The following is a 20,355-nucleotide window of genomic DNA, read 5'->3' as shown; positions in this document are numbered from 1 at the left end:
CTGCATCGTTGTAATTCATTGTAATACTGCTCCGCGTCTACCGACTAGTGGTCGCCACTCTGGAACCTTGTCCCAACGAGATCCACCAACTGCCACTTAATACGTGCAATTTTCCGAACTGCATCGTTGTAATTCATTGTAATACTGCTCCACGTCTACCGGCTAGTGGTCGCCACTCTGGAACCTTGTCCCAACGAGATCCACCAACTGCCACTTCAGACGGGAAATTCTTCGAGCAGCATCGTTGTAATTCATTGTAATACTGCTCCGCGTCTACTGACTCGTGGTCGCCACTCTGGAACCTTGTCCCAACGAGATCCACCAACTGCCACTTAATACGTGCAATTTTCCGAACTGCATCGTTGTAATTCATTGTAATACTGCTCCACGTCTACCGGCTAGTGGTCGCCACTCTGGAACCTTGTCCCAACGAGATCCACCAACTGCCACTTCAGACGGGAAATTCTTCGAGCAGCATCGTTGTAATTCATTGTAATACTGCTCCGCGTCTACTGACTCGTGGTCGCCACTCTGGAACCTTGTCCCAACGAGATCCACCAACTGCCACTTAATACGTGCAATTTTCCGAACTGCATCGTTGTAATTCATTGTAATACTGCTCCACGTCTACCGGCTAGTGGTCACTACTCTGGAACCTTGTCCCAACGAGATCCACCAACTGCCACTTCAGACGGGAAATTCTTCGAGCAGCATCGTTGTAATTCATTGTAATACTGCTCCGCGTCTACTGACTCGTGGTCGCCACTCTGGAACCTTGTCCCAACGAGATCCACCAACTGCCACTTCAGACGGGAAATTTTCCGAACTGCATCGTTGTAATTCATTGTAATACTGCTCCACGTCTACCGGCTAGTGGTCACTACTCTGGAACCTTGTCCCAACGAGATCCACCAACTGCCACTTCAGACGGGAAATTCTTCGAGCAGCATCGTTGTAATTCATTGTAATACTGCTCCGCGTCTACTGACTCGTGGTCGCCACTCTGGAACCTTGTCCCAACGAGATCCACCAACTGCCACTTCAGACGGGAAATTTTCCGAACTGCATCGTTGTAATTCATTGTAATACTGCTCCACGTCTACCGGCTAGTGGTCGCCACTCTGGAACCTTGTCCCAACGAGATCCACCAACTGCCACTTCAGACGGGAAATTTTCCGAACTGCATCGTTGTAATTCATTGTAATACTGCTCCACGTCTACCGGCTAGTGGTCGCCACTCTGGAACCTTGTCCCAACGAGATCCACCAACTGCCACTTCAGACGGGAAATTCTTCGAGCAGCATCGTTGTAATTCATTGTAATACTGCTCCACGTCTACCGGCTAGTGGTCGCCACTCTGGAACCTTGTCCCAACGAGATCCACCAACTGCCACTTCAGACGAGCAATTCTTCGAGCAGCATCGTTGTAATTCATTGTAACACTGCTCCGCGTCTACCGACACGTGGTCGCCACTCTGGAACCTTGTCCCAACGAGATCCACCAACTGCCACTTCAGACGAGCAATTCTTCGAGCAGCATCGTTGTAATTCATTGTAACACTGCTCCGCGTCTACTGACTCGTGGTCGCCACTCTGGAACCTTGTCCCAACGAGATCCACCAACTGCCACTTCAGACGAGCAATTCTTCGAGCAGCATCGTTGTAATTCATTGTAACACTGCTCCGCGTCTACCGACACGTGGTCGCCACTCTGGAACCTTGTCCCAACGAGATCCACCAACTGCCACTTCAGACGAGCAATTCTTCGAGCAGCATCGTTGTAATTCATTGTAACACTGCTCCGCGTCTACCGGCTTGTGATCGTCACTCTGGAACCTTGTCCCAACGAGATCCACCAGCTGCCACTTCAGACGGACAATTCTTCGAGCAGCATCGTTGTAATTCATTGTAATACTGCTCCACGTCTACCGACACGTGGTCGCCACTCTGGAACCTTGTCCCAACGAGATCCACCAACTGCCACTTCAGACGGACAATTTTTCGAGCAACATCGTTGTAATTCATTGTAATACTGCTCCACGTCTACCGGCTTGTGGTCGTTACTTTAGAACCTTTCAGCCTTAATAAGATCCACTAACTGCCACTTCAGACGGGCAATTCTTCGAGCTACATTATTGTAATACTTTACAGTATAATACCGTCTAAATGGGAGGGGCATTGCGTCGGCTTCCGTTCCACCGTCCGCCCACAACGACCTCCGCCGGGGAGAGAAAACACGTTGAACGTCCTGATCCTTGGATTCGACTCCACGTCCCACAACGGATTCCTGCGACGCATGCCGAAGAGCTATGGAGTACTTTTGAAGGAGCTACGAGCGATTGTTCTAGATGGGTACATTTTTCCTTCCAAATCTACACCACCCATCTGCAGGTAGATATAAAATTCTATATGTATTTTATATCCGAACAGTGTGGCAAATGATTTCTACAGTACCATTACATACAGTAGCATACAGTAGTATTTTATTCACTCTGTGTTTGGCACTAATCGGTGTAACATAACTCCTGAAGATGCCCCGTGGAGGGGTGAAACACGTTCAGTGATTTGGTGGTGGCAGTTGTGTAATTCGCATTGTTTGCCGCATACGCATTTATCAGCGGGCTGGCGGACGGTGCATTTCATTGCACGACTACCACTGCATGTGCGGAAGTGGATATATATTGGTTCTTTTCTTACTTAGGATGGACTTCCGCAAGGTAACGCCTGATTCAATTAAATACTTTGGAAAGAGACAATCGGCTAGTTTCAGTTTCGTAGCGCACTTAATAATATTCAGTTTCTTAATAAATTTTCTTAGGTAGGTAAGTCTGATCATTTTGAGATGACGTTGATATATGGGACACGAAAAGTCATAAGTATCAAATATACTTTTAAACCGAAGCGAATCTAACTTTACGTAATGTATACATTAAACAGAATAAAAATAGATGTACACTACCCGGCGATAAATATTGCATATCGACTTTTGGAAAGAGACAATCGACTAATTTTGGTTTCGTAGAGCACTGTCTCTGTCCCACACTACTCATGTGACGTTTTGTCTGTCGTTGTATTTTGTGCGACAGAGATAACGCTCTACGAAGCCGGAATTAGCCGATCGTCTCTTTCTAAAGGTTGATGTACAATATTTATTGCTAGTTACTGTATATTTATTTTACCAAAAAGAAATGCCTCTGCTTTTTATATTTCAGAAGCTATATTTCTTTAGGGATATCAATGAAGAAGTATTCTAATGGTTGCCTCTCAATATATATATATATATATATATATATATATATATATATATATATATATTTAACATATTGTTAATGCACCAAAATTTAAATACATACAAATCAATAAAGGATATATGTATACGCATCTATATCAAAATGCAATTGGAGTATCTGTATGTAATATTAAAATGACCGCCTTTTACTACGTTCATATAAATACGACACATTTATGAAAAAAAAAAAATTATTTTGTTTGTCTGTCTGTTTGTTCCGGATAATCTCTGAAATGGCTGGATCGATTTTGACGCGACTTATAATGGTAGGTAGCTGAAGTAATATGCAATAACTATGGCTGCTTTTACTTTTGTGAAGATTCTTGAACAAAAAAATGAAACTAAATATTTTTTTTATTTTCCACGCAAAGCCGCGGGCGTAGCTATTATATGGTAAATCATAGATACTGTAAAGTGATATGATTAGGATCTGACCTCGTAGTCGTAGAGATCTTAGATCTTTGCCCAGCAGTGGACGTCTATCATCAATAATGCAAAAGATACAATAATTATTATTAATATTTATTAAGAGTTCGATATCATTTTATATTGTTTATTGTACACGGTAGAATACATATAAATAGTTTCATAATAATAAACAGAAGAGTACAATGGGCGGTCTAACACAAGGCAATCTCTTACAGACTCTTATAGTATGGAACAGTAGAAGTATAAATAACTGGTAGTTATGTGTACATCTAAACAAAGCATACATATATTTGTATATAGCATATATACTTGTAATAAATAAGGTATAATACAATAATAAATAAACACATCAAGCTGACTTGGATCGCACTTGTCTAATAAAGAAACAGAGATCAAATAAAAAGAGAGGTAATCATAAATAATAATAGAACGTATCTTTATTAAAATAGAATGATAAGGAATTTAAAATCATAGACGGTTATTCCATTTAATAATTATTTATTCAGTACAATAAAAGTTATATACAATATATTGATTACATTTGTACAGTATTTTATTACATAAAATTAATTTTAGTACGCTCATTGTCCGCTAGATGGCGTTGTAAAATTCGGATACATTTTCACAACCCGATGTCAATACGGAATATGATGATTGATCATAAATAAATCTTCTGCGGAACTGAATTTGGTGCTTCATTAAATCAATTCTTATCATTAGCCAAGAGATTAATAGCAGATGAGCCCAATTTTGAAATAAAATCAGATTTATTTTCGTAATATTGGTCAAATTCACTTCCAAATTCAGTTCTTTAGTAGACATAATACATACGGACAGATGTACATTTAATGCTTTAGACATGAGACGAACAGGCAATGGAAATTCAACGGAACTATTTACATCTCGTCAAGAGGAATTGCTAGAAATACACTCTGCATACGTCACAAACTTAAACCCATGGTAATGTGACGTTGCTTCGTCGCCACGAGAGTACAGACAAATAACTCCCCGCCTTTCTCAGGACCTGTTCGTAAATACCGCTAGCAGATAATTTCTAGACTCTTCTAAACAGAGTGAGGAGTAGTAAAAGAAGAATAAAGCACAGGGTCTATCCTGTCAACTACAAAGGTATCAAGCGAGGGATGTACATTAGAGCCCGGATAACTCTATTTCCTTGCTTACACCACTCGCATGTTTTGCACGCCGTCAGCCCCGACGGGCTCGATCGTGGAATTTGTCTTTGTTTCCGGTAGTCGAATTATCATTCTGTAAATTTATTTACAGTGTAGTAACCCTTAATATAGTAACTTTCTTTGACAATTTTATTTGAATTCATCTAGTAATAGAGTATACATTTTCGATAAAATTATTTACAAATCCAATGAAAGCTAGTTTTAGTTGTACAATTTTAGTAAAATAAGCCTACGAAGGTTTCCAAATTAATCAGAGAGAGGCCATATTAAACCCTTTTGGGTCTATAGTGTAACTTAATATAACTTACAGGCTTTCACATAAGTTAAACTATCAAGTGGGTAGGCTTCGTATTACAGTTACTTATTAACAAGTCACGCTATAAAGTTAGTGATGACAATTTTTTTTAATCACCAAAGCGTACATTAATACAATTGCATACAATAGATATATTTACACATTTTAACACAAGAGATATATAGATAGTAGAAGAGATATACAGGTTAATAAATAGATCTTTTATCAGGAAATATTTGTAAAGCTTTTTGACCTATTTCCAATTTCCTTTGATAAAGTGTACCTCTTAAAAATATAATTTTTTCAGTCAGGGAAATAAGTTCTGGCAACATCGCTTCCTTTTTGGAGAAAAGAGAGAGATCCACCATCTTTCGGTTCTGTTGCAGAGTGGTAGGTAACGTAATTAGGCATAACAAAACTGTGTAAACATGACGTGGGATGGTAGGCGATGCATAAATGTAATGTAAAATATGCAGGATGAAAGAGGGAGAAAGAGAAATTGAGCAGGAAGAGAGAGAGAAAGAGAGAGAGTAAAAATATAAAGGTATATACCCTTGTTCCAAAAATTAGATGGCGGAATGAGTATTGAATAATTAAAATAATTTCTAGCAGTTTTAAGCCTTCATAGACAGTTATTCTAGTTTTAAAATCGCAATTTTTTCAATGTTATTGTCTTTGAACGCATTGATTTTTGGAAAGAATATCCAATACATAATGATACTAAGATTACTCAAGGGCCTAGGCCATTTACTAGATGAACCGAAGTCGTCATCAAAATTTAAAATATCCTTAATTTATATTAGTAATAATTAAGCCTGTTTTTATTATCAATAAAGTAATAATTAAGCCTGTTTTTATTATTTAATGGAATCAGGCGTTACCTTACGTAAGTCCATCCTAAGTAGGTAAAAGGACCAATATTTGGCCACTTCCGCACATGCAGTGGTAGTCATGCAATAAAACGCACAGCCAAACACAGAGTCTCATGAGACTCTGTGTTTGGCACTAATCGGTGTAACATGACTCCTGAAGATGCCCCGTGGAGGAGTGAAGCACGTGTTGAGTACTTTGGCGGTGGCGGTTGTGTGATTCGCATTGTTTGCCGCATACGCATTTATCAGCGGGGTGGCGGGCGGTGTATTTTATTGCATGACTACCATTGCATGTGCGGAAGTGGCTAAATATTGGTTTTTTCCTTACTTTATTATCAAATTCTGTTGATGGCGGTGGCGATATTTTGAATATCGAACATAGGGTTAATAATAAAGAACGCTGATAAACTTTTCTACTTCGACAAACTTTTTCTTTGTCTTGGAATAAACAAAGACGTTGCAGCGGACGGTAGAGGACTACCGTAAAGTCACCAAACACCTCAGAGTCCAGAGCATAGGCTTCCACACCTATGCCCTCCCGGAGGATAAACAGCTCAGGGTGGTCATAAGAGGCATCCCCCTGGAGGTAGACGCAGGTCTGGTTTTCCAAGACCTAAAAGAACAAGGCATTCCGGTTAGGAGTGTGTACAGAATGTCCAACTCAAGGACAAAAGAACCCATCCCACTGCTGATGGTGTCGCTAAAGCTGTCCCCGGAGGGCAAAAAGGCGTACAACGTGAAAACGTTGTGCAAGTTAAGCGGAATCAAAATAGAGGCCCCGCACAGGAAGGGCCAAGTAGGGCAGTGCCATAACTGCCAGCTGTATGGCCATTCAGCGCGTAATTGCTACGCGCGGCCCCGATGCGTTAAGTGCATCGGAGACCACAGCACAATCAAGTGCGACAGACAAGCCAACTCGGCCGACCCACCCACATGTTGCCTGTTCAAGGCCGAGGGGCATCCTGCGAATTACCGCGGGTGCTCCAAAGCCCCACGCAGGCACCACGGGGGAGCTAAGCGCACTCAGCGCTATCAGCACCGCCCCCGCCCGGAACCACGCGGCACCACAACCGCCACCCAGCCGCCGCCGGCGCCCTTGCGCCCGGCACCCGCACCGAGGGTCTCGGCATGGGCTAAACCCCTACCGGGAACACAACAAGCACGAGCTGCGGCGGCCGCAAGGCCGCAACCACCAGCACCAGCAGCAAGGAAACCCACCAAGGAGGTAGATGACCTAGACTTAGGCGCGGGACTGGAATCCCTAATGGGATTCCTGGACCGCATCGACATTGAGAGCGTCCTAGCGCTCTCCAAGGACCTCCACGCCGCCAAGGGGTGGAAAGAAAGAATGGAAGTGGCGATTAAACACGCCGCGACCATCAGGGCTCTGAAAACAGAGCATTAAAATATCAACAAACTGCAATGGATAATACGCCCAACTGCAGAATAAAACCAAAGTCACTCACTGTCGCGTACTTTAACGCGGCCGGACTCCAGACGCAGAGGGACGAGATCGGCTTATTTCTCAGGGAGCATGATGTAGACATCATGCTCATACAAGAAACATTCCTCAAACCAGCAACACGCGATCCAAAAATCGCTAATTACAATATAGCTAGGCAAGACAGGCTGACCGGACCTAAAGGCGGCACCCTGATCTACTACAAAAGGAAATTACACTGTGTGCCTATCACACCTACTCCTCTAAAAGAGCTAGAAGCCACCGTTTGCAAGGTGGCATTGTCAGGCCATCAGCCTCTTGTCATAGTTTCTGCTTACTTACCGAGCAAGCTTACCTTGCTCTCGCGATTTAAAAAAAAATGATTTGATGACCTGACCTCTCATAAGAGAGTCCCTCTTGCCTTTGTGGTTCTGCAGTGGACCAGACTGTGTTGAATTTGATCACCTGCTGCCCAATGCATGGAAGAGTGGGGTATGAATGTAAGTTGGAGCTGGGGGTTGACGTAAAGATGGACATCATCAATATAATAAAAGACAACCAGCCCCATCCTCCCTCCATCATTTTTTTGGATTTCACAGAATAGTAAAAATAATATAAACCATAAAAAAAATTGACTTTCTTGATATCACTATCACATGGGAACATTGCGAGCATGTTTTTGAGGTATATAGAAAACCAACTCCCACCGATCTGGTGATACCATCCTCTTCCAGTCATCCTTGGCAACATAAACTTGCAGCCTTTCATTCGCACATAAATAGATTATTATCATACCTTTAAAATGCAGAAGCTTATAATAAAGAACTTAATAATATTTGTACAATTGCGGTTGGTTGCAAATGTTTACGAGCGACGAATGGTTGATGGTCTAATTAAGAACGAGGTAAACCAACAAGTTAGGGGTCTTTTATACCCAGCGGCGCCTGAACGCGTTGTCCATAACTATAGATTTAGTTTATTATATTTAGGACCTACATCTGAAAAAGTATCTAACATATTAAGGGACAACGGCGTGTATGTGGCATTCAGATCTAACAACACTATTAGCCATACAGTTTGCAACGGTAAAGAGGAAATCGAGGGTGGCAGGAGGTCGGGTGTCTATAGGTTGAAGTGTGGTGGGTGTGATGGGGTATACGTGGGTCAAATCGGTCGTAGTTTTAACATCCGTTATAAAGAACATATTCCCGCGTATAGAAATGATCGTCCTGAAAGATCTCATTTCACTAAACGCTTATTAAAATCGGGACATAGTTTACCATACGGTCATTCCTATGACGTACTACATACCTGTAACAAAGGATTACGGGTAGCCGTGTTGGTGCGGTAAGAAGTAATAAGACACGGAGGTGAATGTTTCCTTCTCTACATTATTACGAATTTACCAACATACTCACTCAAATCAGTCATCTACTACGCAAAATCACGTATAACATACGCGTTCGCTAATCAGTTGGCGCTTACGAATCTTTCACTCACGTGATTGGTCACGTAACCTTGTGTGGTAGTGGGGGGAGGAAGCATATAAATAGCAGAGCGGTGACCGACTAGGTAACAATTAGCTAATACAATACGTCAGGTGAAGCATCTGACGTAGATTTTTTTTAGTTTATTAGCTCGCGGATTTCGGATCCGCGAGCCCCGAGTCTGATGAAGCTGTAAAAGCCAAAACGGCTAACAGCACGCATCAACTTTCGAATATAGCCAGACTGAGCTCATTCGGTGTTTGGCACTAGTCGGTCTAATAACTCCTGAGGATGCCTCGTGGAGAAGTAAAACACGTATAGAGTAGATTAACGGTGGTAGTTGTGTATTGCATTGTTTACCGAACACCTATTTATCAGCGGGCAAGCGGTGCACTTCATTGCATAACTACTGCTGCATAGCGGAAGTAGGTAGACATTTGTTCCTTTCTTAGTTACATGATAGAAGGTAACATAATAAAAGCTTAATATATTATGACGATAGCCGAAATATCCAATATAAAAGAAAGCGCTGGGAACTCGACGGATTCTACAATCGAGCCTGTCGGGGCTGACGGCGAGTTTTAAAAATAATGCAAATAATTGAAGCAATGGAGTTATGTGGCCTCTACTGTGAATCTCTTGCTTTATTGCAGTATGTAGGCGGTGAGATGTTAAGAGTACGTGGTACAATAGAAGCTAGTGTTCCAAATGGCTCTATTGTTACTCTATCACACTTCGTAGAGTTGAAATTGCCCGCCTGCGGTACTTAAGGACAGGTCCGGAGGAATGTCGGGAGTTATTCGTCTGACCACTCGGGGCGACATGGCACATTACTGTAGCTTGGAGTAAAGTTCTACGTGTGAATAATCCGTATATGTCCGTTTCTATGTTATCTCTGTGCTGTGAATGAACATATTTTTAGACTAACTATATTGATGTAACAATGTAGTATGCTCCCTAAGAGTAATAAGATGATGGAAGGAAAGCGATGAAAACAAGAAGGAAGAAATTGAGAAGTATGACAGTGAGTGAAGAATAAAAATGAAAAATCTGAAAAACTTATTTGTAAACAAAGACCCTGATCCCAACTAATTAGGGGTACGAGAGGCCTCCAATAGCGGGAGCCATTTAAAAAAACGATAAAGTACGTTATTGAATTATACTTTTAATCATTTGCTTCAATGTTTGGTGGGAAAGAAAATATATGAAAGCTGCACTAGTTTTATTCTTAACCCGTCGTTTTGGATTTGCGGGCAGTCACCTGCTTCTTACAATTATCTCTATATGAACGTTTTATTACAACTAAAGTGCTAATTAGGTGCTTGTATTGTTAATTATTTTGACATATCGTTCGTGAGAAGACGTGCTATCTGAGTGTTGTTTCGTGTATCACATTTGACCACGCCCATAAAGCCATGTGACGTATATCTCTGCAGCATCAGAGCCTTGTATTTGACCTTTCCAGTGCAACCAGTCAAGAGGTTAGGGGCGTCATTGCTTTCATCAAACTCTCTGCAGAAATTTTCATACTCATTTATCATGAAGTTCGCTAATTTGTTGAACACCAACGAATACTAGATATTTCTGGTATAATGTATGTTCCGGGACAAATAAAAAGTTTGCAAATCAAATCGGAACAGATTTGCGTATTTGTATAGAAGCGATGCTAACACCAAGGGTATAGAAAGAAAATTCTCGATCACTGTAACGGGACAAGAGTATATCATTGAAGAGTCCAATCAAGATCCTTTGCAGAGCATAGTGAAGCTTTTTACCAACTGCCTCCAGGACCTGATGTAGTAGTCTAAATTTACATTAAAAGAGGATATTTTCAATAACTGAATAATCTGCTTTCATATCTTCTCCTCTTATTGCTTCTACAATCTGCTGCTGTGGATCTATCTTTTGGGATTTGTATTTTTCTCTTCTATTCTTTAACTAGCGACCGTTTTCTAGTCTTCTATCATAGCTGTAAACTAAAGTTATTGGCAGTATGGATTATTCACCAAATGCTTTAGTGGATGAAATGATAAATGATTTTAACTATAGAATAGGTGTGTAGAACTGAACTGAATATGTTAAAACTCCGACCTGTTTGACCCACGTATACCCCAATCAACTTCAAATGTCCGAAGGTACGTTATCCAGTACTTCTGTGGAGACTGCTGAGGGCAGCTCTGTGTTATATACGGCCCTCGGCTGCGACTGACTCACGCGCAGCTCGGCCGGCTCTGTTCGGTCGCATCCCCAGTCGGTCAAACGTCTCAGCGCTAAACGCACGTCAATCGCGTCACGACTAAGACTTGTCGATTGCTCTTTCTCTGTACTTAATTGTTTGACTCGACTGATAAAACTTGTATATCATTTTTCGACATCTTTAGTTTCATTTCAAGTATTAAAAACACATAGGGAAACTATCTCCATACTTCTAATTTTTATGCTGACTGTACCGCATTTCGTACTTTTGTCATTCAAGCCTCTAAAAGCAACCAGTTACTAAATTGCGTAGTAGACAGCATGGAGATACAAAGATGAAGGACAATCTTATTGCTCATGCACTACTTGTCGTGGATACTTTATAACTTGTGTCAATGATATGCAGAAGTGTCATTGAACAGGCCGATCTTCATCATGAAAGCTTTGCCTATCTTGCATAATTTGCACGATATCAAGTCCTGTGACAAGATCTGGGTCGACAAAACTAAATTGAAGAGGTCTAGTATTACGAATTCAGGGTTCCAGACCAAAAAGTACACTAGGTGTTTATGGAATCATTTTGTTTTCTTGATTTCAATATTGCACGTCGACCTTCGAAAAGAGTCAATCGGCCAATTTCATTTTCGTAGAGCACTATCTCTGTCCCACACTACCTATGTGATAGTTTATCAGTGGTTGTATTTCGTGCGACGGAGTTAACGCTCTACGAAGACGAAATCAGTCAATTGTCTCTTTCCAAAGTTCGATGTGCAATATTTATCGCAGAGTACTGTAAATAACTTAGCTATCAACTTACGAGTTTAAAATTCCCGCGCGCTTTAATAATGTAACTGTCAGTTTGTCATTTCATGTATTTCTATCCTTTTCCCGCTCACATCAATATGTCGAGTGAACAAGACAAAAAAATAAGATATGTGCTGTAAAGTGGCAATATAGACGCAGAAGTTAAAACTGTGAACTATCAAACTTTCTTCCGTCTACCACTGTTCGCAAAACCTTGATACTAACCGCATCCACGCCGCGTGTGTTTATATAAACTGTTCATCGAAAGTGTATCGGATAATGCTACAACGAGGATCTGGATCCGCGCTGCTTTCAACACTCTAAGGATAAGGAATCGATGCTAATATTGTGAGTTCCTTGGCCTTTACCTGCCTCTCTTTCAATTCTCTTTTTATGTTGCAACTAACTCATGCTACATAGTATTCGTACAGCTTAGTTTCTATAACCGCCCCGCTAATACGGTCCACTTCTACCGCGAGAAATGTTCTTAACCCGCATTCCACCAGGGACATCATCGTGAGCTTCATCACCGAGGGTAATAAGTCCGGTTCTTATTCCTAATTTTCAAACATTTTTTCTATTGATTTTCATCATCTTTGTTTAAACAAAATCTAAACTTTACTCATTGAAAATTGTCAAAAGTCTAAAAAACGGGCAAAATTTCAAGTTAATTTCTATTGTTGACTTATTGGATCGATAGAAAAAAAAATTGTAATATCTAATAAAGAAGGAACCGTGAATTAATCTAAATTTATAAGATGTCATTCAGTGTGAAGATTGCGTTTATGGAAAAGCATAACGTCAAATTTGCAACACAGACAAAGTTTCAATGCCAGAAGAACTCATTCATTAGACATATGGTAATTTCCAGAAAGTTTTGCAAAATAATTTGGGTCTATTTAAAATTAATTTCTACGCGTGTCGACATGTAGACTTTAGAAAAAATAACGGCAATGTAAGTGATGAACTGTTGCGATTTGAAGAAATCAAAAACGCTGTTACGTCATTGAAACATTGCTGCGCGATAATGGTGGAGAATTTGGGACAAAAAACGTTACGACATATTAATCAGACATGGAATCGTACAGCGGCTGACAAAGCCTTATATACCAGAACAGAATGGTATTGTGGAAACTTCTAGAACGTATATGAACGCAGAGAAAGAATTTCCTCTTTTAATTCTAAATTAATCTTTAATAAGTGATGCTGTTGTCAACATTTTAGTGACAATCCCAAAATCTCTTGGATTTACCTCTTTGTACTTCGCACCACTTGCTCGTCCAGTACCATCACCCGAATACAAACTGGGTGAAGTACCACGTTGGAGCAGAATTATACATTTTCTCCCACGACCTTCAATCACCTTGCACTCGCGGTTTAAAAAAAAAATTATGACCTGACCTCTCATTTAGATGTCCAAGGTCACAACCAATAAACTGCTAGCGTATCGTGTTCTCCGGGAAGTTCAGTTGGAGACAGTCCTGATCCAAATGTCCACGGGTCACGAGGGATTCTAGGAGTACCTTTACTGGTCCAGACTCAAAGAGAGTCTCTCTTGCCTTTGTAGTGGACCAGACTGTGTTGAAAAATTACAAACAGTAAGGCGAGAAGAAAGAAATAAAAATAACGGGGCTTGCCAGTAGTCTAAGATAATAAAATAAAGTATACACAGTTTTCGCCCTATTGCGCTAGGTTAAGATTATTTTAGGTAAAAAACATATTATTTACACTATTCTTTTATAATTGACAAACTTTATAAATTTAAAATTTTAAAATGCAGACGAGTACCCCAAAAAATTATCAGGACCCCCACAAAGACCGCCGACGCGGGCGAGTTGAGCCAGGCAGGCGCCAGCCAGGCGTGCAGGGTGAGCACCTCGTCCATTAGAAGCGTCAGGAAGAGTGTGGGAGAATGAGAGGGGCATACAAAGAAGCCCAGGACCTCTCCCCGTAGCGTCGTGCCGGCCGTCAAGGTAAGGACGCGTGCGGTGCCGAAAGTAGTGGAGCCGACACCTGCTCCCGCGGTGGCCGGGCAATCCCCGAAAGGGGACAAACCGGCGTCCGCGGACCGGATAAAAGAAGCGCGAGCGTGTCTGACAAAGGCGAAACTGCACCTGGGTAGCTCGCGCAACCTAAAAACCGAAATAAAGGAGCAGGTACTGAACGCGATTAATCGGCTTTACGAGCTTTATAAGGAGGCGGAGCTCGCATACAAGGAACGAACCCGGGACCCAATTAAGGGTCCAGTAGAGAAACCTGCGAGTGTGGTGAACCGGGTGGAAACAAAAGTGACGGATCCACCCGCAAACCCCTCGCCGGCAGAACATAGTGAGCTCCTCAAGAAATTAGACAGCCACGCGAGACTCCTTGCCGGCCCGGCAAAAAGGCCGCCACCGGGGTGCGAACCTAAGCACTCGGTGTGGCGGTCTCGTCGGGGACCGACACGGGTGAGCAGGTCCTAGGTAAAATACGTAAAGCTTTAAACGCCACCTAGACCGGCATAAGGGTCGACCGGATCCGCAGAGTGCGGGACGGTCGTGACGGGCAGTCGCCTGCTTCTTACAATTATCTCTATATGAACGTTTTATTACAACTAAAGTGCTAATTAGGTGCGTGTATTGTTAATTATTTTGACATATCATTGGGGACAAGACGTACTATCTAAGTGTTGTTACTTGTAACACATTTGACCACGCCCATAAAGCCATGTGGCGTATATCTCTGCAGCCTCAGAGCCTTGTATTTGACTTTTCCAGTGCGACTGGTCGAGAGGTTTGTGAGGTCATTGCTTTCATCAAACTAGCTGCAGAAATTTTCATACTCATTTATCATAAAGTTCGCTAATTTGTTGAACACCAGCGAATACTAGATATTTCTGGTATAATATATGTTCCGAGACAAATAAAAAGTTTGCAAATCAAAGCGGAACATATTTGCGTATTTGTATAGAAGCGATGCTACCAAGGGTATAGAAAGAAAATTCTCGATCACTGTAACGGGACAAGAGTATATTATTGAAGAATCTAATCAAGATCCTTTGCAGAGCAAAGTGGAACCTTTTACCAACTGCCTCCAGGACTTGATGTAGCAGTCTTAATTTACATAAATAGAAGATATTTTTATTAACTGAACAGTCTGATTTCATATCTTCTCCTCTCATTGCTTCTACAATCTGCTACCGTGGGTTTATCTTCCGAGATTTGCATTTTTCTATTCTATTCTTTAACTAATGACCGTTTTCTAGTCTTCTATCATCGCTGTAAACTAAAGTTATTGACAGTTTTGATTATTCACCAAATGCTTTTGTGGATGAAATGATAAATGATTTCAACTATAGAATAGGTGTGTAGAACTGAACTGAATATGTTAAAACTCCGACCTGTTTGACCCACGTATACCCCAATCAACTTCAAATGTACGAAGGTACGTTATTCAGTACTTCTGTGGAGACTGCAGAGGGCAGCTCTGTGTTATATACGGCCCTCAGCTGCGACTGACTCACGCGCAGCTCGGCCGGCTCTGTTCGGTCGCATCCCCAGTCGGCCAAATGTCTCGGCGCTAAACGCACGTCGCTCGCGTCACGACTAAGACTTGTCGATTGATCTTTCTCTGTACTTAATTGTTTGGCTCGACTGATAAAACTAGTACATCATTTGTGGTCATCTTCAGTTTCATTTCAAGTAGTAAAAACACAAAGGAAAACTATCTCCATACTTCTAATTTGTATGCTGACTGTACCGCATTTCGTACTTTTGTCATTCAAGCCGCTTTTAAAGCAAACAGTTACTAAATTGCGTAGTAGACAGCATGGAGATACAAAGGTGATGGACAATCTTATTGCTCATGCACTACTTGTTGCGGATACTGTATAACTTGTGTCAATGATATGCAGAAGTGTCATTGAACAGGCCGATCTTCATCATGAAAGCTTTGCCTATCTTGCATAACTTGCACGATATCAAGTCCTGTGACAAGACCTGGTTTAACTAGATTAAATTGAACAAATCTAGTATTACGAATTCAGAGTTCCAGACCAAAAAGTACACAAGGTATTCGTGGATTCATTTTGTTTTCTTGACTTCTACTTGCATGCCTGATATTTATACCATAATCACCGCCAAAAACAGAAAATATTTGTTAATAGTATATATAGAGGTAATAGTGGATGCCATCGCTTCTGATGTCGGTAGAAAGTAAAACTTTATCCTAATAAACAGTACAATACAACTAGGAGATTTCTTGATGAGTTGCGTCAGCTTGATCAAGGCTAACCCCGACTCACAATGAGCACAGTGCCGCTTGGTTGCGGAAACCAGCCCGATGAGACAAGACAAGCAGAGTCAACACAAGACCCTGGACTCGATAGTGAGAATTTGTAAAGAAGATTGGAAAATCAGTAACATAATAAATCGATTTCACCTAAATCGATTAGTTTTATGTAGAAGACTTTAGAAAAAAATAACGGCAATGTAAGTGATGAACTGTTGCGATTTGAAGAAATCAAAAACGCGGGGCACGTCATTAGAACATTGCTGCGCGATAATGGTGGAGAATTCAGGACAAAAAACGTTACGACATATTATTCAGACATGGAAACGTACAGCGGTTGACAAAGCCTTATATACCAGAACAGAATGGTATTTCCGAAACTGCTAGAACGTATATGAACCCAGAAGAGCAATTTCCACTTTTAATTCTAAATTAATCTTTAATAAATGATGCTGTTGTCAACATTTAGTGACAATCCTAAAATCTCTTTGCTTTCCAAAGTACAAGCTAAAGGATTACCTCTTTGTACTTCGCACCACTTGCTCGTTCAGTACCATCACCCGAATACGAACTGGGTGAAGTACCACGTTGGAGCAGAATAATACATTTTCTCCCACGACTTTTAATCACCTTGCACTCGTGATTTAAAAAAAAATTATGACCTGACCACTCATTTAGATGTCCAACGTCACAACCAATAAACTGCTAGCGTATCGTGTTCTCCGGGAAGTTCAGTTGGAGACAGTCCTGATCCAAATGTCCACGGGTCACGAGGGATTCTAGGAGTACCTTTACTGGTCCAGACTCAAATAGAGTCTCTCTTGCCTTCGTAGTGGACCAGACTGTGTTGAAAAATTACAAACAGTAAGGCGAGAAGAAAGCAATAAAAATAACGGGACTTGCCAGTAGTCTAAGAAAATAAAATAAAGTATACACAGTTTTCGCCCTATTGCGCTAGGTTAAGATTATTTTAGGTATAAGACATATTATTTACACTTTTCTTTTATAATTGACAAACTTTATAAATATAAAATTTTACGTTCCAGACGAGTACCCCGAGATGATCAGGACCCCCACAAAGACCGCCGACGCGGGCGAGGTGAGCCAGGCAGGCGCCAGCCAGGCGTGCAGGGTGAGCACCTCGCCCATTAGAAGCGTCAGGAGGAGTGTGGGGGAATGGGAGGGACATACAAAGAAGCCCAGGACCTCTCCCCGTAGCGTCGTGCCGGCCGTCAAGGTAAGGACGCGTGCGGTGCCGAAAGTAGTGGAGCCGACACCTGCTCCCGCGGTGGCCGGGCAATCCCCGAAAGGGGACAAACCGGCGTCCCCGGATCGGATAAAGGAAGCGCGAGCGTGCCTGAAAAAGGCGAAACTGCACCTGGGTAGCTCGCGCAACCTTAAAACCGAAATTAAGGAGCAGGTACTGCACGCAATAAACCGGCTCTACGAGCTTTATAAGGAGGCGGAGCTCGCATATAAGGAAAGAACCCGGGACCCAATTAAGGGTCCAGTAGAGGAACCGGCGAGTGTGGTGAACCGGGTGGAAACAAAAGTGAAGGATCCACCCGCAAACCCCCCGCCGGCAGAACATAGTGAGCTCCTCAAGAAATTAGACAGCCAAGCGAGACTCCTTGAGGCCAACACCAAGGAGTTGCAGGGCTTGAAGGAGTCTCTCGCGGCTGTAGAAGTGCAACAAAAAGAAAAGCCTCCCGGCACGTACGCGAGCGTGACCGCCACCGGGGTGCGAACCTTAGCACTCGGTGGCGGTCTCGTCGGGGACCGACACGGGTGAGCAGGTCCTAGGTAAAATACGTAAAGCTTTGAACGCCACCCAGACCGGCATAAGGGTCGACCGGATCCGTAGAGTGCGGGACGGTCGTGTCATACTGGGCTGCGGCACAGAGGCCGTGCTGGCGAGGGTGCGTGAGGGGCTGAGTAAGGCAGGAAAGGACCTGAGCCTCGCGGAGGTCAAGAACAAAGATCCACTGGTCCTCCTCAGAGACGTGATGGCATACAATACGAACGAAGAGATAGTTAAGGCCATCAAGACACAGAATAAACATCTACTGGTCGACGTCTCTGAGGAGGATCAGAGGGCAGAGGTGAGGTTCAGGAGGAGGGCGCGAAACGAACAATATAGTACGCCACCTAAGAGTAATAAGATGATGGAAGGAAGGCGATGAAAGCAAGAAGGAATGAAAGAACAAAATAAACAATATTATGATGGAAATAAGGTAAGAATAAAAGAAATTGAGAGTATGACAGTGAGTGAAGAATAAAGATGAAAAATCCCAACTAATTAGGTGTACGAGAGGCCTACAATAGCGCGAGCCATTAAAAAAAAAACAATATAGTACGTTATTGAATTGTAATTTTAATCATTTGCTTCAATGTTTGGTGGGAAAGAAAATATATCAAAGCTGCACTAGTTTTATTCTTAACCCATCGTTTTGGATTTGCGGGCAGTCACCTGCTCCTTACAATTATCTCTATATGAACGTTTTATTACAACTAAAGTGCTAATTAGGTGCTTGTATTGTTAATTATTTTGACATATCATTCGTGAGAAGACGTGCTATCTGAGTGTTGTTTCCTGTGACATATTTGACCACGCCCATAAAGCCATGTGGCGTATATCTTTGCAACCTCGGAGCCTTGTATTTGACCTTTCCAGTGCGAAATTGTGTGGAATTGTCACCCTAATATAGTATATATGATGAAGGATATACGTGTTCTCTCTCTTTCACTTTATACTAGGTAATTGGTAATATATGTAAAAGCACACGCCTTTTATACCGATAATCATATGACGACTCCATAGCACTTTTTTCAACTTTTTTTGGACCAAACTGTCACTGCTACCCAAATGGTATTAGCATATTTCGCGTGTTTGAAATGGCAGGGCTGTGTGCACGTTTTAAAATGGCGAAATTTGAAGGCTTCCACGGAAGCTTACGCTCGGCCTGCTATGTAATACTATTTCATTGGATTGGAAAACCGCAGAGGTCTAAGATCTCGATGAACGATCCATGGAGTGACGAGGGTCACAGATCCCAACGAAGGGAACCTCGACTTGAGTTGACACGTCGATAATACCCGCCTAGCCTTCCTGAACCACGAATAAGCTGGTTGCTATTGGCTAATATCATTACTAACAAAAAGCAAGCAAGACTCTGTGTTTGGCACTAATCAGTGTAACATAACTCCTGAAGATGCCCCGTGAAGGGGTGAAACACGTGTTAGTGGTTTAACGGTGGCAGTTGTGTAGTTCACATTGTTTGCCGCATACATATTTATGAGCGGGCTGGCGGGCGGTGCACTTTGTTGCACGACTACCACTGCATGTGCGGAAGTGGCTAAATATTGGTCCTTTTTTACTTAGGATAGACTTCCGCAAGGTAACGCCTGATTCCATTAAATATCTAATAAAAAGCGTTAGCGCTGGTAGAAGTAGAAGGAAACTCCAGTAACTCTTCTATCTAGTATGATCAGGGTAATTTTCAACAGATAGTCTGACACGAAATCATTTCGAATCAAAAAGACCTAAACACGTGACCGTGACCCTTTGTGTAAACCTTGACATACCTCCGTTGAATTTACGGGACCTCATGCAAGAATGTACTGCAGAATCTTTAGATAGACCGAAACATTGTTTTAAACCTCAAGGCATTTAACGGTCTGTACCGCTTGGGCAGCGACTTTAAAATAAAACATATTGAGTTGCAGCTAGAAGAAGAAAGATCCGTATCAAATAGCGATGATCCCTCTCCTAAATAAGAAAATACCCAATATTTATCCACTTCCGCACATGCAACAGTAGTCGTGCAACAAAGTGCACCGCCCGGCAGCCTGCTGATAAATACGTATGCGGCAAACAATGCGAATTACACAACTGCCACCGCCAAATTACTGAACACGTGTTTCACCCCTCCACGGGGCATCTTCAAGAGTTATGTTACACCGATTAGTGCCAAACAGAGTGAGACACACTCTGTGTTTGGCACTAATCGGTGTGGCTGACGGGCGGTGCGTTCGTTGCACGACTACCACTGCATGTGCGGAAGTGGCTAAATATTGGTC

General features: G+C 42.1%; 1 protein-coding gene across 1 annotated transcript in view; it reads left to right on the top strand.

Annotated features, from left to right (window-relative positions):
• The window catches only part of LOC137925007 (uncharacterized), a 52,556-nt gene that overhangs the window by 7,726 nt on the left and 24,475 nt on the right, over positions 1-20,355 (top strand). Inside the window, exon 5 of the mRNA XM_068768435.1 lies at positions 2,152-2,352. Coding sequence (XP_068624536.1) covers positions 2,152-2,352 — 201 coding nt within the window. The remainder of the gene's footprint in view (positions 1-2,151; positions 2,353-20,355) is intronic.

The sequence above is a fragment of the Battus philenor genome, unplaced genomic scaffold (genome assembly GCF_028537555.1).
Source record: "Battus philenor isolate CCGP_79_NKW_IND1 unplaced genomic scaffold, ilBatPhil1.0.hap1 SCAF_25, whole genome shotgun sequence".
In the NCBI taxonomy this organism is placed as follows: Eukaryota; Metazoa; Arthropoda; class Insecta; order Lepidoptera; family Papilionidae; genus Battus; species Battus philenor.
This window is presented reverse-complemented; position numbering and strand designations above follow the sequence as displayed.